Here is a 20,772-nt window from a genome sequence, read left to right as displayed (position 1 = left end):
ACTTGGCATGTTTAGCCTTGAGAAGGGAAGCCTGAGGGGAGATAGGATTGCGCTCTTCAGGTACTTGGAAGGTTGTCACAGAGAGGAAGGCCAGGATCTCTTCTTGATCATCCCAGAGCGCAGGACACGGAATAATGGGCTCAAGTTATGGGTAGCCAGATTCCGGCTGAAGATCAGGAGAAAATTCCCAACTGTTAGAGCAATGCGACAATGGAACCCATTCCCTGGGGAGGCGGTGGGCTCTCCCACACTGGGGGCACTCAAGACGAGGCTGGACAGCCATCTGTCAGGGATGCTCTGACTTGGATTCCTGCATTGAGCAGGGGGTTGGACTTGGTGGCCTTGTAGGCCACTTCCAACCCTACTATTCTATGATTCTATGAATTAACTGACAAAAGCTTTGTTGGTTAATAAACTAAGATTTCTCTAATCGAGCAACAGCCCTGCAAAAAGGGAGGCAATCAAAGCAGCAGGACTCCAGCGGGGAGCCTTGGCTTCCAGAGGTGAGTGCCCTTCTGGGCAGCCTTCCACTCACATCTGCCTGCATCTGGCTCTGTCCAGGCATCGTTGACAGGTTGGTCCTGCCTTGCCAGGGCACCGACTGGCCAGGACAGCTCTGGAGCCTCACCCAAGAGTCGCTCGGGGAGGGAAGGAGAGCTCTGCCATCACCCAACAAGCCAGGAGGGCAAAGCGACTCCCGGAATTAAACAGCCACCTGGCAACACGGCTGGGGAGGCTGCACGAGGAAGCGGCATGTACCTGGCTCAGTGGGCCTCACCACGAAACGCGCATCAGGATCCAGGCGCAGAAGATCGCAGAAGAGCTGCACCTCCTCAGGAGGGTTGCGCGGCTGAATCATCACCACGTCGCCAGCAGCGTGCCTGCAAAGAACAGGGGGCCCTGAGCATGGCCCATCTTGCCCAAGGCCAGTTCAAGAAGGCCCAGACCGCCCTTCAACGCTCGTTCTGTTCTCACTGAGAGAGGTGGGAAACCAGGAGGCAGGCAGTCCCCCTCCAGAGAGGAGCAGGTTCCTCTGCTCCTGGAGAGCTTGTCAGGAACACAGAAAGCTGCTTCAGAGCAGCCAGCCCACTGGTCCATCTAGCCCAGGGTTCTCTACCAGGCGGCGGTGGCGGGGTGGGGGGGCTTCCCACCACTTGTTCCCTGGAGACGCCTCCAGGGACTGAGCCCAGCACCTTCTGCACGCAAAGCCTCTGCTGCACTAGGGCTCCTCTGATCTAAAGACCCTATCCGACTCTTTCCCAGAGTGCTCTGCTCAGAAGCCTGGACAAGGCAAGCCGAGGGAGCTCACTCGATTCCGGAGCCAGCGACATCGAACTCAACCAGGCGGACATCCTGGAAATGCGACTCTGACGTCAACCTCTGATTGGACTTCATCCGGGCAGGGAAAGGGCGCAGCTCCGAGGGGATGCCCCTGCAGGCTTCGTCCTGTTGAAGGGGGACCTCACTAGAGGCCTCATCCAGAAACTGGAAAGTAAACTTTGGCGGTAAACTGCAGGAAAGAAAGTAACATGGCAGCGGTCGGTGTCGTACGCTGGTGTGAATTCTCTCTTCTGAACACCTGGAAGGGGGCTGGAATTCTGGGTAGCTGCAGGAAACATCCCTCTGCTCCAGTTGCTCAACAGTAGAAGACCCCACAGGGCAATCCGGTTCCCTCGTGGCTTTAATCTGGTTTAGAACGGCTGTGTTCTACTTGGCTGTTTAAACATCACCGCCGGGATAAACCTCAGTATAGCGCAACCCCACCCCCAGCCCTGCCTGGTGCCCTCCAATGGCCAGGCTAGCTGGGGATGATGGGAGTTGCAGCCCAACCCATATGAAGGGCACCAGGTTGGGGATGGTTGGCGTAGTGCTTTCAAAGGTTCAAAGCTATTCGTGCGCATCTCTTGCAACCACCCTATAAGGCAAGTCGGTGGATGATCCCTGTCAAGGATGATGGCCTGCTTCCTGCCATAAGATCAGGTCAGGTCAGGCTGTCACGTTGGATGTAACCACCTGGACTTGTTTGTAATCTAGAGGCGCCTCGGCCCTTTGCCCAAGGCCAGGCGCAGCCCCTGCTAACTAGACAGTGCCAACAGCTGGAGCTTGCAGGGAGTCCCAGCCCCTCGGAGGCCAGGGCAGTCCACCCAGGGGCTGAACCAGTGACTGGCTGAAGCAAAATCTGCCCTGGGTGGCCAGGGCTGGGCTTTACAAGAGAGCTGAGGTCAAGGCATGGGGTCTCCCTTCATCCTGGTGGTTCTGGACCTGCAGAAGGCTGGTTGCTATCCAGAGAGATTCGTGCTTAGATATGTGAGGATAGGCCAGGCAGATTTATTATTTTGGCTTGGGTGTGCATTCATGAAGCTCTCTGGTTTATAGTTAAGTGATTTGGCTTTATACCCTCTTGTGCAACTTGTTACTTCCATTCTTTCCTTCCCCTCTACCCCTCTATGTTGATCTTAATAAACCTTTATCCAAACTTTAGTTGGTGTGATCTCTCTGCATAACCTCAGTGCTAATTTCAGTGCCTTTTGGCTAACAAGGGTGGCTACTGGGTATTTGGGGGGACTGAAAGGCCAGATTTGGCCAGTCCTGTTTTGGGGAAGGGGATCCCGGGATCGAGTCCTGACCAGTCCTCCCTTGCAGGGAGGTTGGGGCCAGTCCCGGCGGCTGGGATCCTCCCCTTTTCCTTGACAATCCCCGTTGCAGAGGGGGGGGGGGGGACTGAGGCTGAGAGTGTGTGGAGGCTGCCGAAGGAGTTCAAATGCGTTCATGGCAGAGGCAAGAATCCAAATGAGATCTCTCGGATTCGTAGCAGTAGGCTACAACAGTTTACCTTGCTGTGTCTATGCTGCTTTTTATTTTGAACTATTTCCAGTGCCATCCTATACAGGTCTACTCAGAAGTAAGCCCCACTGAATTCAATGGGACTTTCTCCCAGGCAAATGTGTATAGCACAACCTTCTTGGCCCCAAGGGCTGCTTTGGGCGGTGCCATGGGGTACATGCCCACACACCCGCCTGGGGTTTCTCTTGCTAGTGCTGGCAAAAGAAACCCTTCCCTTTGCTGCAGCCTCTTATCAGAGAAGCCCCAGGCCAGCAAGAGAAGCCCCAGGCTTTCCACAGCAGGCGCTAGGAAGGGGATCCCTTCCCTTGTCAGGGATTGGAGATCAGGGAAGGGTTCCCCTCACCAGCAGTAGCATGGGAAACTCCAGGCAGTGCCACCCCGATGTCTGTGGTGGCAGTAGATGTGGGGGGAGGGGGTCTGGTGAGCTGCCAGAAACAGCTTGGCGGGCCACACTTTTTGCATCATTCTATTAATGGGACTATCTTGTAACGTATTTGTTCATAAGCCGCCTTGAGGGCTTTTCTTTCAACCAAAAGGCCAAGTACAACTCCCTTAAATAGAATAATAGGAGCATGGAAAAAAAATTAAACAGCCAGCTCAGATTATCAGCTGTTGGCCTAAGCACATTAGAGGGCGGAGTTCCTGCTAAAAAACACCCCTAAATTCTGCATTAAGGCAACCCAAATTCTGGACCAATTGTTAGTTTCTCTTTGTACTTACATGATATCTGGGCTGATGATGCAGAGGCCAGAAGGAAGAGGATACATAGCTAAGATCTTTCCCCACAAGTCCAAAAGCCATGGGTCAATAACTGCGTCCGGGCTGCAGAAGGTAAGCAGGAGAAAGGAGGCCATTTCAGACTGAGTCCATTTCAGCTCATTCCAAACCCTAAACTGTGACCCTACATCCTGTTTCAAAACACAGAGACCTCCTATTTCTCTCCATACCTGTAGGCTACATGAAGGCAGAATTGGCATGTCTCTCCCTCTAAGATCCAAAAGCCCCCAGATATGTTTTTATAGATTTTTTATTTATTTTTATTTATTTATTGCATTTATACCCCGCCTTTCTCCCTCTTGCAAGGAACTCAAGGCGGCTTACATTATCCTCCTCCTCCTCACCGTTGTATCCTCACAACAACCCTGTGAGGCAGGTTGGGCTGAGAGTCTGTGACTGGCCCAAAGTCACCCAGTGAGCTTCCATGGCCAAGTGGGGACTAGAACCCGGATCTCCCGGCTCCCAGTCCGTCACTCTCACCACTACACTACACTGGCTCTCTATTGCATTTGCTTTGTACTGTTTTTATCCTGTATGCTGCATTGAGAGGGTTCAACTCTTAAAGGAGGCCTAAAAATAATTTAAAATAAATAGATGAATAAATGGCATATCTCCTCCTCACTACAGGCAAAAGAAGCCCCGTTGTCGCTCTTCCCTCAAAGTGGGGACAATTTCTTACTTGATTTCCCTCAAAAGAGGAGGCTGCATAGCTTGAAAGGGCCGTAGCGCAGTGGTAGAGCCCCTACTTTGGGTGCAAACGTCCCTAGTTCAATCCCCGACAGCATCTCCAGGCAGATCAGGGAGATACTCTTCTCTGCCTGGAACCCTGAGTGCCAGTCAGGCTGATGGTCCTGTGGCACATGGACCAAGGGCCTGACTAGGTATAGAGCAGCTTCCTGTGTCACTGTGGAGATGCTGCCAAGTTTCCAAGATGTCAAGCTTTTGACAAAAACCCAGAGAAAAAGAGGATTGCCATGGGATGCAAATTCACCAGAGAAGGCAGGGAGCCCTCGTGGGCGCCTCAAAGGCCGGGCCTAACAGTTGCCAGCAAAACCTGCAGCCCGGGCAGGATGAAACCCCCATCCTCCACACAAGGAAGGGCCTTCTTACCCCAGGTCGTGCCGGTCGTCTCCCAGGGCCACCGGCACCATCGGGCTGCCCCCTAGTTGCAGCAGCCTCTTGTGCAGTTTCTTGGCAACGAAGTTGAACCTGAGCAGAGGAGCAGCCAAGGCAGAGAGGTCAGGAGAGGGCTTCCCAAGACCTCCCAGAAGCTCAGAGCCCGTAGCAGCAGCAGCTCCTTGCGAGCCCCAAGGAAGGCCCCAGCGACTTCCCTTAGCAGGTGTCCCAGGAGCTCAGATCCAAGGCAGCTCTGCTCTTACTAGGGAAATTCGGCAGGCTCTTCAGGTGGAGGGCGGGGTGGACAGCCCCAGCCCCTAAAGCCTGGGGCCCTGCTGTGTGCAGGCATGGCCCTGTGCTGGTCTCCCCATCAGCACAGTGGGTGTTGGGTTGGCAATGCACTAACCACCAGGCTTGATGCCCAAGCACCGAAGGCCGCTTCTTGCGCCACCAGCTTAAGCCCAAGGGGGGGCGGGGAGGGGATCAAACCCTGCAGGTCGCCCTTGGCAGGAATTTTGGCCACACACTGCAAAACTGATCTTCACACAGCCCACAATTAAGGTGGTGGAGTCACTGCTGCAAGAGGTGACCACGTCCATGGAGCTGATGTGGCTTTTTAAGAAGGGGATTAGAAAAAGCAATGGAGGAGGGTGACTCTACCATGTCTGGGCACCTTGGGAGGCTTTTGCCAAGAACGAAGGATACCAATCTTTGACACAGAAATAAATGCCTAAATGAGATGAAGGACTCTCAGTCGTTACAGTTTTACGGGGCTGCATTGTTCAGAGGCAGCATCTGATGCCGGGGAGAAAAAAGGACAGAGCTGTCACAACAACACACTATGGCCCCAAGCTCCCCAGAAGCAAGCCACTGGGCTGGCTGTTGAGAACAGCACCCCGAGGGGCCTTCGGACCAATCCTGCACAGCAGTCCCTATGCCCTTCTTGATCCAGAGGCCATCCCAGGGCTGGGCAAGAAAACCAGTTCCTGGGGTAAGTCAGCAGGGCCGGAGCTCAAGGACAAAAAAGCAGTGCGTAGGTGCGACAATCCAGATGCATCACTTACTTGGGATACGAAGAATCTCCAAGCCCCAGAACAGCGTAGTCCATCTGGCACAAGGAGGTGGGAGGCAGGTTCCTCCGGAATATGAACCGCCAGAAATTCTGGAGATAAACCAGCCGAGAAGGGAGGTGCTAGGCTGGGGTCACGCCCAGGAAAAATGCTCTGGGCTGTGCCCCTGGTGTGATTCCCTCCCCTCCCTGCTGCCTCACCTATTCCCAGGTGACTAGGGCTTCATGCAGGTAGAAGGGGCACAGCTCAGTTGCAGAACCTACGTTCAGGTTTGATCCCTGGCAGCACCAAGTATTGCTGGGAAACAATCCTGCCCCAAACCCTGGACAGCCGCTACTGCCAGTCAGTGTCAACAATACTGGGCTAGGTGGACCCGGGTCTGGCTTGGTGGCAGAGCCCCAATTTGCCTGCGGAAGTTGCTAGGTCCCACCCCTGGCACCATCTCCAGGGAAGGCTAAGACAGCCGTTGCCAGCCACTGCAGACCAGGGGCCAGGAGGGCAGTCTGGCGCTTGTCAGACGTTCTGGACTAATTCCCATTATCCCTGACCAGTTGTTATGCAGGCTGAGGCTGATGGGAGTTGTCGTCCAAAACATCTGGAGGGCACTGGACTGCTCACCTCTGGTGTCGACAAGACTGAGATGGAGCAAGGGTCTGAGTCCCCCACCCCGCAGAGAGAACAGGAAGTTTCCTGGGGGTGGAGGGAGAACTCAGCTTTGCTCCTGACCCAAGCCTGGCACCACGGCACTCTTGGGGGTCAAGCAGACCCTTCCCCTGCTCCCCATCAAGACACCCCAGACGGCAAAAATCAGGAGGTGCATCTGACCTTCATGTTATCTGGAGGGTCCCCTTGTCCTGTGGTTGCACAGACAAAGATTACCAGTGGCTCCTGGATCAGGGTTGCCTGGGGAGAAAAGCCGTGCAGGTTAGCTTTGATGCAGAGGCAAGCATTGCCTTCCCCGCAGACACCCTCCCCCCCGTGCTCCCTTTTCTCCGGGGAGAAAGCTCACAGAAGTCCCTTCCAGCCGTGCATGCAGGCTAGGGTTATCTTCTCTGTAGTGCGGGTGTGTGTGTGCTGAGGCCGAAATAACAGCTGGGACCACTGTGGAAGCACTCACCACATTGTAGCTGTCCAGGGCCTCGACTCTGCACTGGAAATGGTGCCGCTTGGCTTCTCGGCCAATCCTCTCGGCAGTGTCTTCGGCAGTCCCTGTCTGGCTGCCAAAAAGAATGAGGATCTTCTGCAATGCCATCTGAAGGAAGTGGGGTGGGAAGAGAGAAATCAATCCAACAAACACAGCAAAGGCTTTCTCCTTGGCCACTTGTTTATTGCCAGAGTTTCTCCAACTTCAGACAACAATTCAAGTGGGAGGGGATAGGAGAGAGAAGAGAAGAAGCAGACGTCAGTGGCAAAAGAGAGAAAAGAACCAGGCTCTCTTGTGCCTCCAATGGGACTTGCTGCAAAACAGGATTCTGCAGCTTGAAGTGTGACTCAGTCTGGAGAGGCAGAGACCAAAGATCCCAAGAACTGCTCTCTGCTAGCACAGGCTGCCTTTCTTTGCATGCTGATGGCAGGGAGTCTTTGCGAGCCTGAAGCAGTCCCACATGGTCTTATGTGGCTTCTCTTTCCAAGGTGGCACCAAAGGCCTGATCTGGGTGGATTCAACAATGCCTTCTGGGAGAGCCCAGACTCGCTACACTGCTTTGGAGCGGCACCATGAAACATAACTGCAGACTGGAGAATCCAGGCACCCCTTTTCTACATCGCTGTAATATAGCAGGGATCGGCAACTGGAGGCCCCAGGGGCAAATTCAGCCTCCTATGGACTCCGAAAAGACCTGAACTGCCAGATGAGACCAAAGGCCTTCTAGTCTAGTACCCTGTTTCCAACAGTGGCTGGCCAAATGCCTCCAAGAAGTCCACAAGCAGGACCTGAAGGCAACAGGCCTCTGCTGTGGATTCTCAACACCTGATATTCAAAGTTATACTGCCTCTAACCATGGAGGCTCTGTCATGGCGGATAACTGCTGACTGAACAAATTTCATGAAAGTCATCTAAGGTAGCACAGAGGCACTTCCCACGAGTGCTTGAAGAAACTGTTAGGTGTGAGCAGGACTTGAAACATCTCCAGGCATTTAAACACTGAGCGCTAGCACCTAAGAATCATGGTTCTCTCTCCCATCACTACAGAGGAATCATACCTCAAAAAACTGACGCTGGATCTTAATAATAGTAATAATAATAGTATCACCTAGGGATCTTGGGGTGAACGCCCTCATCCATCCAAAAAACAAAGCCAGAAGAAGCCCTAAGCATGAACAGAACCTCTCCAGCAAGTTTCCTTAATGGAAAAAAATATCCATTGTTGCCTCGCACAGCCCCCTGCAACCTGGTGCCCTCCAGATGTGTTGGATTGCAACTCCCATCATTGCAAGCGCAGCACAAGATGCTATTTCTGGCCTGTCAGCTGGAACATCCTCCTGTCATGGCTGCCAAGGCCCCTTTGTGGTGGAATCTACCCTTTCTGTGCAGATGGCGCTGGCAGCCCTGCCTGGCACAGAGCCACAGCTCTCGAAGGTCCAAAGGGAGGGGGCCAAGGAGTAGGAGTCCACATTCTGTTGCTTTCTGCACAAAGAAGCGGCGCTGAGGCAAACAGCCTTACTGTGAATGCCAGAACTGCCTGTTAGCACTGCCTTCCTGTCCCGCTCTAAGAATGTACATAAGACCGGACATAGGAAGATCCCTTCACTCTGTCATACCAGGTTTCCAGTACTGAAACCACTTTGCAGGTGTAATCTCAGCAGATTTGTACAACAAGCCTCTAAGGTAGGCCAGGGGTTATTACTAGTTTCCCTGTATTGCAGATGTGAGGACTTGGGGTGGGGGGAGACCTTGCCTATGGCTACCTGCCAAGATCCTGGGATCAGAACCAGGCTCTTCCCAGCTGATTTCCCCATTTGTATTCTGTTCCTCATCCAGGGGATTTGGGTGCCATGCAAGGCTGATGGCGCTATACACTCCCTGAGCTGGCCCTCACAACATCCTGGAAGGCAGGTTACTTTGATCTCAACTTCATGGAGAGTGGGAGAACTGAAGCTCAGATTCAGTGGCTTCCCCTGAAGCTCTACAATGAGCCTGTGGAAGAGGCAGGATCCAGGCTCAGGATCTTCCCACCCAACTGCCTTGCTCTCCCACCCCCACAGTCTGCAAAGTCCTTTCCTAGGCCTAGACAAAGACTTCTTGCCATACTCTAAACCAGCCTGCCCCCAACCTGGGGCCCTCCAGAGGGGTTGGACTACAACTCCCAGAAACCTCCAGCCAGCTCTGCTGCTTAGGGGATTCTGGGAGTTATAGTTCAACCCTTCTGGAGAGTCCCAGGTTGAAGCAGGCTGCACCAAATCCAAGCAAATAACTGCACCTACAGGATGGGGGAGTGGGAGCTGTGTACTCCACACATGCCCAGAGGCACATAAGAACATAAGAAGAGCCATGCTGGATCAGACCAAGGGTCCATCAGTCCAGCATTCTGTTCACACAGTGGCCAACCAGCTGTCGACCAGAAACCCACAAATGGGGCATGAGTGCAACAGCTCCCTCCCACCCATGTTCCCCAGTAACCAGTGTACATAGGCTCACTGCCTCTGGTACTGGAGGTAGCATATAGCCATCAGGACTAGTAGCTACTGGTAACCTTCTCCTCCAGGAATTTGTCTAACTCCCTTTTAAAGCCATCCAAAGTGGTGGCCATCACTACTTCCTGTGGTAGCAAATTCCATAGTTTAACTATGCACTGTGTGAAGTACTTCCTTTGATCTGTCCAGAATCTCCCACCAATCAGCTTCATGGGATAACCCCGGGTTCTAGTATTTTGAGAGAGGGAGAAAAATGTCTCCCTATCCACATTCTCCACACCAGGCATAAATTTGTACACCTCTATCATGTCTCCACTCACCCTCCTTTTTTTCCCCAAGCTAAACAATCCTTTTTTTTCCAAGCTAAACAATCCCTTCATGGATGACTGCCTTGTTGTGGCGAAGGGGCTTGCGTAACTCAGTGAAGCATAAGCTGTGCCGTGCGGGGCCACCCAAGACGGACAGGTCATGGCAGAGAGTTCTGACAAAATGTGGTCCACTGGAGAAGGAAATGGCAACCCACTCCAGTATTCTTGCCAAGAAAACCCCATGGAACGTATCACAAGGCTAAAAGAGATGATGCCGGAAGATGAGCCCCTCAGATCGGAAGGTGTCCAGTATACTACTGGGGAAGAGCAGAGGGTATTTCCAAGTAGCGCCAGAAAGAGTGAAGCGGCTGGGCCAAAGCTGAAAGGACACTCAGCTGTGGATGTGTCTGGTGGTGAAAAGAAAATCCGATGCTGTAAAGAACAATATTGTTTAGAAACCTGGAATGTCAGATCAATGAATCAAGGTAAGTTGGAGGTGGTCAAACATGAGATGGCAAGATTGAACATCGACATCTTGGGAATCAGCGAACTAAAATGGACAGGCATGGGCAAATTTAATTCAGGTGACCATCATATCTACTACTGTGGGCAAGAATCCCATAGAAGAAATGGAGTAGCGCTCATAGTCAACAAAAGGGTGGGAAAAGCAGTACTGGGGTACAATCTTAAAAAAGATAGAATGATCTCAGTACGAATCCAAGGCAAACCATTCAACATCACAGTATTTCAAGTCTATGCCCCAACCACTGATGCCGAAGAAGCTGAGGTTGATTGGTTCTATGAAGCCCTACAACACCTTCTAGAACTAACACCAAAAAAAGATGTCCTCTTCATCATAGGGGATTGGAATGCTAAAGTAGGAAGTCAAGAAATCACTGGGATAACAGGCAAGCATGGCCTTGGTGTACAAAATGAAGCAGGACAAAAGCTAATAGAGTTTTGCCAAGAGAACACGCTGATCATAGCTAACACTCTTTTCCAACAGCACAAGAGACGACTCTACACATGGACATCACCAGATGGTCAATATCGAAATCAGATTGATTATGTACTTTGCAGCCAAAGATGGAGAAGCTCCATACAGTCAGTAAAAACAAGACCTAGAGCTGACTGTGGCTCAGATCATGAGGTTTTTGTTGCAAAATTTCAGCTTAAATTGAAGAATGTAGGGAAAACCACTAAACCATTCAGGTATGACCTAAATCATATCCCTTATACAGTGGAGGTGAGGAATAGATTTCAGGGATTAGACCTGATAGACAGAGTGCCTGAGGAACTATGGACGGAGGTCCGTAACATTGTTCAGGAGGCAGCAACTCAATCCATCCCAAAGAAAAAGAAATGCAAGAAAGCAAAGTGGCTGTCTGAGGAGGCTTTACAAGTCGCTGAGGAAAGAAGGGAAGCGAAAAGCAAGGGAGAAAGGGGAAGATATATCCAACTGAATGCAGAGTTCCAGAGAATAGCAAGGAGAGACAAGAAGGCCTTCTTAAATGAAGAATGAAAAGAAATTGAGGAAAACAATAGAATGGGAAAGACTAGAGATCTCTTCAAGAAAATCGGAGATCTCAAGGGAACGTTTTGTGCAAAGACGGGCATGATAAAGGACAAAGAAGGCAGGGACCTCACAGAAGCAGATGAGATTAAGAAGAGGTGGCAAGAATACACAGAAGAACTATACAGGAAAGATCTGAATGTCCCTGATAGCCATGAGAGTGCGGTCACTGAACTTGAGCCAGACATCCTCGAGAGTGAAGTCAAGTGGGCCTTAGGAAGCATTAGTAACAACAAAGCTAGCGGAGATGACAGTATTCCAGCTGAGCTATTTAAAATCCTAAAAGATGATGCTGTTAAAGTGCTGCATTCAATATGCCAACAAATTTGGAACACTCAACAATGGCCGCAAGACTGGAAAAGGTCAGTTTACATTCCAATTCCAAAGAAGGGCAATGCCAAAGAGTGTTCAAACTACCGCACAATTGCGCTCATTTCACATGCCAGCAGGGTGATGCTCAAAATCCTACAAGCTAGGCTTCAGCAGTATGCGAACCGAGAACTACCGGAAGTACAAGCTGGGTTTCGAAGAGGCAGAGGAACTAGAGATCAAATCGCCAACATTCGCTGCATCATGGAGAAAGCAAGAGAATTCCAGAAAAGTGTCTATTTCTGCTTCACTGACTACGCTAAAGCCTTTGATTGTGTGGATCACAACAAACTGTGGCAAATTCTTAAAGTGATGGGAGTACCAGACCACTTTACCTGTCTCCTGAGAAACCTGTACGAGGGTCAAGAAGCAACAGTAAGAACCAGACATGGAAAAACCGAGTGGTTCAAAATTGGGAAAAAAGTACGACAAGGCTGGATACTGTCACCCTGCTTATTTAACTTATATGCAGAGTTCATTATGAGAAACGCCGGGTTGGATGAATCACAGGTCGGAATTAAGACTGCTGGGAGAATTATCAACAACCTCCGATATGCAGACGATACCACCCTAATGGCAGAAAGCGAAGAGGATCTCAAGAGCCTCTTGTTGAGGGTGAAAGAGGAGAGTGCAAAAGCTGGTTTGAAACTCAACATTAAAAAAACGAAGATCATGGCATCTGGCCCATCATTTCCTGGCATATAGAAGGGGAAGAAATGGAAGCAGTGACAGATTTTACTTTCTTGGGCTCCAAGATCACCGCAGACGGTGACTGTAGCCATGAAATTAAAAGACGCTTGCTCCTTGGGAGGAAAGCTATGGCAAACCTAGACAGCATAGTAAGAAGCAGAGACATCACCTTGCCAACAAAGGTCCGTCTAATCAAAGCTATGGTTTTCCCAGTAGTAATGTATGGCTGTGAGAGCTGGACTATAAGGAAGGCTGAGCGCCGAAGAATTGATGCTTTCGAACTGTGGTGCTGGAGAAGACTCTTACGAGTCCCCTGGACTGCAAGGAGGTCAAATCAGTCCATACTAAAGGAAATCAACCCTGAGTGCTCATTGGAAGGACAGATCCTGAAGCTGAAGCTCAAATATTTTGGCCACCTAATGCGAAGAGAAAACTCTCTGGAAAAGACCCTGATGCTGGGAAAGACTGAAGGCAAAAGGAGAAGGGGACAGCAGAGGATGAGATGTCTAGATAGCATCACGGATGCAATGAATATGAACTTGAGCACACTCCGGGAGAGAGCGCAGGACAGGAAGGCCTGGCGTGCTATGGTCCATGGGGTCACGAAGAGTAGGACACGACTGAACGACTGAACAACAACAACAAGCAATCCCAGCTGTTGTAACCTTCCCTCATATGGGAGATGCTCCAGCCCCTTGATCATTTTAGTTGCCCTTTTCTGCACCTTTTCCAGCTCTACAATATCTTTTTTTAGGTGTGGTGACCAGAACTGTACAAAGTATTCCATGTGTAGCTGCACCACAGATTTGTATAAGGGCAGTATGATGTTGGCAGTTTTATCTCAATCCCTTTCCTAATTATGCCTAACAAGGAGTTCGCCTTTTTTACAGCAGCTGCACACTGGGTTGGCATCTTCATTGAGCTGTCCACCACAACCCCAAGATCTCTTTCCTGGTTGGTCACCGCCAGCTCAGATCCCATCAGGCTATACTTGCAGGTGGGATTTTTTGCCCCAGTGTGCATCACTTTACACTTGCTTACACTGAACCGCATTTGCCATTTAGATGCCCATTCTCCCAGTCTGGAGAGATCCTTTTGGAGCCCTTCACAGTCCCTTTTTGTTTTAACCACCCTAAATAATTTGGTGCCATTTACAAACTTGGGCACTTCACTACTCAATCCTAATTCCAGATCATTTACGAACAGGTTGAAAAGCATTGGTCCTAATACAGATCCCTCTGGGATCTCACTGTTTACTTCCCCCCATTGGGGGAATGTACCATTTATTCCTACTCCCTGCTTTCTGTTCTTTAACCAGTTACTGATCCATAAGAGGGCCTCTCCTCTTATTCCATGACTGGTGAGTTTGCTCAGGAGTCTCTGGTGAGGGATTTTGTCAAAAGCCTTTTGGAAGTCCAAGTAAACAATGTCTACTGGATCACCCCTGTCTACATGTTTATTGACACTCTCAAAGAACTCTAAAAGGTTAGTGAGACAGGACTTACCCTTGTGGACGCCGTGCTGATTCTTCTTCAGCAGGGCTTGTCCTCCTATATGCTAACTAATTTTATCTTTAATAACGCCTTCAACCAATTTACCCAGAACAGGCGTTAAGCTAACGGACCTGTAATTTCCCAGATCCCCCGGATCCTTTTTGAAAAGTGGTGCTACATTGGCCATCTTCCAGTCCTCTGGTACGGAGCCTGATCTTAGGGACATGTTGCATATTTTGGTTAGAATATCAGCAATTTCATATTTGAGCCCTTTGAGAACTCTAGGATGGCTTCCATCCGGGCCAGGTTATTTATTTGCTTTCAAGTTATCAATACGGTTGAGAACTTCAGCCTTTGCCACCACTACCTGCCTCACGTCCTCAGACTCCCTTCCTGAAAACATCAGTTCAGGCACAGGTCTCCGTCCCCTATCTTCTGCAGCGAAGACGGATGACAGGAATTCATTCAGCCGCTCCGCAGCCTCCCTGCGCTCCTCCGGGCGCCTGTGGCTCCCTTGCCGTCCAGCGGCCTCCCCGGCAGGCGTCCTGCTTCTGACCGGCCTGGGGGCCGCGTCGGCGGGGGCCTCGCTGCTCTGCGGAGGACGCTTTCGGCGCCGCCTCCGCGCAAGCGGGGCGCCCCTCCGCCTCCCTCACGTGGCCCGTCCCCGAAGGACGCCCCCTCCCCCGGCCTGACGCCCTCGCTCTGCGGCTGCAAGGGGCGCGCGCGCGCCCCCGCCCCGGCGCCTCTTCCCGGAGCCCAGCCCCGCGGCGGCCCACGATTACGCCAAACCCACCTGCGCCAAGCCCGGCATCCCGCCGCTTCCGGAAAGTCGCCGGAGCGCGCCGGAAGGCGGGCGGCAGAAGGCGCCGGAAGCGGAAGCGGCCCGTGGGCGGTGGCAGCGGCGCATGCGCAGGGGCGCGCTGGCGGCCGCGATGCTGTTCTCGCTGCGGGAGCTGGTGCAGTGGCTGGGCTTCGCGCCCTTCGAGCTGCTGCTGCAGGCGGCGGCGCTGCTGGCCGCCTCGGTGCTGCTGGCGCTGAAGGCGGACGGCGGGGCGCCCGGGCTGAGCTGGTGGGGGGTCTTCGGGCCCTTCTTCGTCGCCGACGGGCTGAGCACCTACTTCACCGCCATCGTCTCGGTGCGCCTCTTCCAGGACGGCGAGAAACGCCTGGCCGTGCTGCGCCTCTTCTGGATCCTCACCTTGCTCAGCCTCAAGTTCGTCTTCGAGATGCTGCTGTGCCAGAAGCTGGGCCAGCAGAGCGACGAGCTGTGGTACGGCCTGATCATGTCCCCCGTCTTCATCCTGCTCCAGCTGCTCATGATCCGTGCCTGCCGGGTCAACTAGGCCAGCCAGCTGGCTGCCCTGTGGCACCCGGCGCTCCACCGCAGACAGAGGATCGGGCGGCTGCCATGTCCACGCGGTGCTTGGCAAAGGTCCACAAAGCGCCAGGCTGTTTCAAGGATCAGGCTACAATTCTAAGGGAGAGATGGCTTTGCTCCACTGCACAGGCAACAATCTTGCCTATCCGTTGCGTCCGTACAGCTCTTCCTGGGTGATTTTGGCCACAAGGCACTTACCCACTGTTGGGCTGGCTGCGTGGTGTAGCTTGCCTCAAGTGTTTCAGGATTAGGCACTTGCTCAAGGAGCCGTCTGATTTTCATCCTGGCTGTGAAGATTGGGAGGAAGAAACATGGAGGATGGGGGGTGGGAATCTCCATGTCTAGTCTGGCAAAACCCTCTTGCATTTGTGGTATCCATAATACTGGGCCAAAACCAGCTCCTTAGGCTGTTGTTGTCATTGAAACCTGTCTCCCATCTCTGGGATGCCATCAGACCTGAGCATGGTCTGGTGAAGACTTACTTAAGAATAAAAAAAATTTAGCTTGTAAGTACTGTGTCACACAATCCAGAATATGACTTCCGGGACTCACTGCCACAAGATGGGTGATGGTCAGTAGCTTAGAGATGACTTTGGAAGGGCATTAGATGTATGCACAGGGAAGGAGCAGCCTTCTAGGAGCGATTAACAATGGTGACTATATGGAACTTGCATGTTCAGAAAGAGCATACTACTGAATGCCAGTTGGTGGGTTGGAGGTTGGGAGGCAACATGTCTTGCTTGTGGGGTTCCCAGAGGCATCTGGTTGGCAACTGTGAGAACAGAATGCTGGACAGGTGAGCCTTGTATTTAACAACTTGACTGGTACTGGTAGCCACAGAGTAAGCTATAAGCCACTCTGGGAGCCTTTTCAGCTGAAGGGCAAGGTAAAAATACTTTTAAAAAGATGCAGGCAAGTGAGTAGGCTGCAAGTGGCGGGTTGGACCTCTACATTCAAGATGAAGCTGGACAGCCATCTGTCAGGGATGCTCTGACTTGGATTCCTGCATTGAGTAGGAGGTTGGACTCGATGGTCTTGTAGGCCCCTTCCAACCCTAATATTCTATGATTCCCCTTGCCAGTTTGCTTGATTTCCATAGTGGCTGTAGCGGAAGGGAAGTCTGTCCCTTAGCCCCTCCTGTTACTAAATCCCTCTCCAGGCACGGGTACAAACTTGTTCATGTTCCAAGACATGCATCCATTAAGGGATCTTTTAACTTTGGCAGGACGGGGTGTGATACACATACACACACACACACACACACACACTGGTTTCTTCAACAGGGGAGTTTATTGAGCACACAAGAATTACAAAAGTACCATCATTACTTGGGGAAATTAGCTGATAGATACTGGCAGTTATAGATTACAAATGGAATATACATAGCAAGCCACTAGGTACAATCAAGGAATGGCCAATGTGCAAGTTGAATGGTGGGGCTCGAAGTGTGGGGATTAGTTTAATAGTTCTTTGGTGGTTAAACCAGGGCTCTGGTACACAGACTGTACCGTAGATGTGTGTGATGTGTCTGGGTTGGACTGGCTAGGGCTTATGGTCCAAAAGGGAGGGTGCAGAGGATAGGGCTAGGCCAGTAGGAGGCCCTAATGCTACTGGTGGGCAGGGGAAAGTTTGTGGGTGAGCTTTTAAGGGTGGGGAGAAGAGATTAATCAGGCCGGGGCCCTGTTGCACAGTGGGGTGTGTGCCAAGATGGGACTTAATGTGCAGTCTCTGTGACAAAAGAGGAAGTTAGGGGAGAGATAATTTACATCTATTTCTCACACTCCAATTTCCAGCACCCTGTGGGCTGTCTCTCCTGTCTCATTATCAAGAACTATATTGCCGAGAAAAAGTTGCACACTAAGGCAGACTTTGGAGAGTTTGACTCAGTCACAACTGCGAACTATAATGATAATGGGTGACCAGCCAGATGGGCAATTAATAAATTTAATAATAAATAAATAAATGAGGCAGGAGTGTTGACTTCCAAATCAAGGGGAGTGGCTGCCATTCTTCCTACTAGGCGACCACGGGAAGGGTATACAAAGTGGCTGGCTCCCACCCAAATATTGTAAAAAAAGTAAAAGAGAAGCTGAATTATAACACACTCATGTAATAGGAAAGGGCACAGAGTACGAGGCCAAAATTTGTCAGTGAAGGTCCTCTAGAAGATAAAACAGGGCTGTGAAAAATACCTTTCCTTGGGTGTGATAAACTTGAAGTTGAAGACTGGGATGTGTTGAAACTCCTGAGGTCTCAGTGGGAAAATACGTCTCTTTTTAAAAAAGGGTTTGCAGCGGATCTCGGCTCTGGTTGGGCAGAGATGCTAGTGGTCAGACTCCGGGGGTCTGTGCAGAAAGGTGGAAGAACATAGCTTAGCGATTTCTGTCTGGCCTAACACAAGCCACTGGGACTAACTGGGCTTGTCTGCAACCGAAGGAGATACCAGGCTTTGAGAACCTTTGGAACTTGGATATTTGCCAAACTCCGGGGAGCAAGGTGGAATCCTACGAGGAGTAGGGAGGCCAGGAAACAGGGATTTCAGCAAGAGTTGCCTGCGGAACCTTGCTTTAGGGACACGGAACTAAGTGGTTTCAGTAGTGTGGTACTGCTATGTGTCACTAGAACCAACAACCATGTGTGGAACTGACTGGAGAAACCAGCACCCTGAAGGCTTGGAGCTCTGGATTCTTATACCATTTTAACAAAGGCAATGGGTGCCGGGTCCAACATGACAAAAGACACAAAGGGGCCATGGGAAGATTCTCAGGTAGGGTCACTAGCCTGGACTGTAAACAAGAGCTTGGGGACAATTCTTTACAACAACCATTCTGAATGTCAAAAGGGTGACCTCAAATGGGGAAAACCATTCAAGGGAGTGCTGAGCTAATCAAAACCATGATTCCCCCCCCCCAAAAAAAGTGGGGGAATTCTTGGGCCCCGAACTGGACCTGTGATTAAATCATACCTGGGAGAAATCACTCTAGGGTGGGAATATGCTTGTATGCTCAGTAACTCAGTGATCACTTGCCCAACCCAAGGCTTCTAATTATGCATAGTTTTGATTTGTTTGAGCTGCCAGTTTATTCACTTTTAAAGTGACTTCTTAAAGTGACCATACCAGTGGTTGCCAAATATTACAGAAACCTAGAGTGCCTACCCTACCACTAAGCAGCTGGCTAACACTCCTATTTGATAGCTTGCCATTAGTATTTTTTTACTAGCCTGCTAAAGACAGGATCCTCTGTTTCCATGCTGGCTGTGGAGAAGGAGGCTTCTCCTCTATAGCCAGCATCGATACATAGGCTACTAGCCTCATCGCAGGCTAGTACAAAAGAAGTGCAGGCTAGTAACTTTTGTGGGCGTATATATAGAGATGTGAAGGCCTGGGAAAAAAAACAACAGAAAAATTTGATACCAAAAAAGTCCCCCCCACACCATTTTTTTCTGAAGACTGATTTTGTTTTTTTCAAAAAATTGAAAAAAATTAAACAGTTTGGATTATGAAATATTTTCTTTTAGAATTTAAGGGCACCATCCTATGGGTTGTGCCCTGGGTACTTGTAAGCCCATGAACTCAGAGGCTTGCAAGTATCCTATGCATTGAAGCTAGCTGGGCGATTTCAACAGGAGGCTCCAGGGAGGGGAGGGACGGAGGCTGCGGGGGGCGATAGGGAAAGGAGTAAGCCAGCTGCCCTAGTCTCCTCCTCTCCCCACCCCCAGGAATGCCCCCTTTCCTCCATTTACCGAACTTGGAGAGGTAGCTGGTGCGGTTCTCTCTGCGCTAGCTACCGGGAGGGGAGCACAGTTTCCTGGCTACAAGGGTGGAGCCCTGTCCATGGCTCTGACCTCGTAGCCCAAGAATCGGATACTAGGGGGCATAGGATCGGTCTCTAAGACAAAGTACATAAAAATTTATAAACTGGATGCGCTACTGGTGCATCTGGTACTGGTGGTTTCTGTTGTACTTTTGGAGTCCTCTATCATGCACACTGCACTGCCTGCATAGAATCATAGAATAGTAGGGTTGGAAGGGGCCTACAAGACCATCGAGCCCAACCCCCTGCTCAATGCAGGAATCCAGGTCAGAGCATCCCAAACAGATGGCAGTCCAGCCTTGTCTTGAACACCTCCAGTGTGGGAGAGCCCACTACCTCCCTAGGGAATTGGTTCCATTGTCGTAGTGCTCTTACAGTCAGGAAGTTTTTCCTGATGTTCAGCTGGAATCTGGCTTCCTGTAACTTGAGCCCATGATTCTGTGTCATGCATGTACCTGAAGAAAGCCTTTTTGTTGCTTTTAGCATCCCTTGCTAACCTCCGCTTGTTCTCAGCTTTAGCCTTCCTGACGCCATCCCTGCAATTCTGTGCTACCTGCCTGTACTCTTCCATTGTTGCTTGGCCTTCTTTCCACTTCCTATATGTGTGCTTTTTTGTTTTCAGGTCATCTCTAAGTTTTTTGTGAAGCCACATTGGCTTCTTCTGTTGTCTTCCACCTTTTCTTCTTGTTGGAATTGTTTGTAATTGTGTCTTGAGTATTTCCTTTTTTAAAAGCTCCCACCCATTTTGGACTCCTTTTCTCATTAGAGTCTCTTGCCATGGGACCTTACTGATCATTGTTCTGAGTTTATTAAAATCAGCTTTCCTAAAATCCAGGGTATGCGTTTGGCTACACTCGGCTTTTGCTTCCCTTAGAATCAAGAACTCAAGTACAACATGGTCGCTTTCCCCCAGAGTTCCTGTGACTGCTACTTTATCCACTAAGTCATCTCTATTGGTTAGAATCAGCCAATCCTCTAGTTCCTTCCTCCACTTTCTCTGGGAGGAAGTTATCAGCCACGCAAGTCAGGAATTTCCTGGAGGGGCCATGTTTTGCAGAATTTGTCTCCCAAAAAATATCAGGGAAATTGAAGTCCCCCATTACTACTACATCATGCTTCCTTGAAACATTGGCTATTTGCTTTTCAAAAGTTTCATTCTTGTCTTCTCCTTGATTGGGTGGCCGGTAGTAGAGTCCGACCACCAGGTTCCTTTTATTCTTTGCTCCATTTATTTTGATCCAGATGCTCTCGATGGGGCTACCAAGCTCATCCTCCTGGATTTCTGTGCAGAGATATGTATTTTTCACATACAGTGCAACCCCACCTCCCTTTCTGTTTCTCCTGTTCTTTTTGAACAAGTTATATCCTTCAATTACTGTATTCCAGTCACGAGAGTCATCCCACCAAGTCTCAGTTATACCTATCAAGTCATAATTTCCCTCCTATATTAAGAGTTCAAGTTCGTTCTGTTTGTTTCCCATACTCTGGGCATTAGTATATAGACATCGAAGACCATGTGCTTCATAGTCTGGCTTTCTTCCTACATGTGTCTGAAGACTATTATTGGGCGCTATTAGAGCTGTTCTCTCCGTTGCGGTGCATGAGCCTACGTCCACTGTTAGCCCCAACTTTACATCTCCCTTTCCCGTAGGATTCAGTTTAAAGCCCTCCTGATGAAGTTCTTCATGCTGGGGCCAAACACATTC

At 50.5% G+C, this 20,772-nt stretch overlaps 2 protein-coding genes across 14 annotated transcripts in view; one reads left to right on the top strand and one right to left on the bottom strand.

The window, feature by feature from the left end:
- The window catches only part of NDOR1 (NADPH dependent diflavin oxidoreductase 1), a 34,359-nt gene extending 19,642 nt beyond the window's left edge, over window positions 1-14,717 (bottom strand). For 3 of the 13 annotated variants that reach the window (XR_014785844.1, XM_084820562.1, XM_084820560.1), the window contains exons 1-8: window positions 14,667-14,717; window positions 6,925-7,059; window positions 6,633-6,710; window positions 5,802-5,899; window positions 4,732-4,830; window positions 3,565-3,666; window positions 1,310-1,510; window positions 760-881 (exon numbers count right to left, since the gene is read on the bottom strand). Coding sequence is in view for 10 of the 13 variants with exons in the window: in XM_084820562.1 (XP_084676688.1) it covers window positions 760-881; window positions 1,310-1,510; window positions 3,565-3,666; window positions 4,732-4,830; window positions 5,802-5,899; window positions 6,633-6,710; window positions 6,925-7,059; window positions 14,667-14,684 (853 nt within the window). In the remaining 3 variants the exon portion in view is untranslated. Of the gene's footprint in view, window positions 1-759; window positions 882-1,309; window positions 1,511-3,564; window positions 3,667-4,731; window positions 4,831-5,801; window positions 5,900-6,632; window positions 6,711-6,924; window positions 7,060-13,885 lie in introns of all 13 variants that reach the window. The other 10 variants (XR_014785845.1, XM_084820565.1, XR_014785846.1 and 7 more) reach the window with 8 other exon arrangements.
- Window positions 14,718-14,729: 12 nt separating this feature from the next.
- On the top strand, window positions 14,730-15,761 carry TMEM203 (transmembrane protein 203). The gene has a single exon (XM_084820575.1). The coding sequence runs from the start codon at window positions 14,779-14,781 to the stop codon at window positions 15,214-15,216; it is 438 nt and encodes a 145-aa protein (XP_084676701.1). The 5' UTR covers window positions 14,730-14,778; the 3' UTR covers window positions 15,217-15,761.
- Window positions 15,762-20,772: the final 5,011 nt, after the last annotated feature.

This window comes from Heloderma suspectum, chromosome 14, assembly GCF_057233095.1.
Source record: "Heloderma suspectum isolate Gila_16-S chromosome 14, 16-S_ref, whole genome shotgun sequence".
NCBI lineage: Eukaryota > Metazoa > Chordata > Lepidosauria > Squamata > Helodermatidae > Heloderma > Heloderma suspectum.
This window is presented reverse-complemented; position numbering and strand designations above follow the sequence as displayed.

Coding starts and splice junctions, on each gene's coding strand:
- TMEM203 (XM_084820575.1), top strand. CDS start 14,779: ATGCGCAGGGGCGCGCTGGCGGCCGCGATGCTGTTCTCGCTGCGGGAG.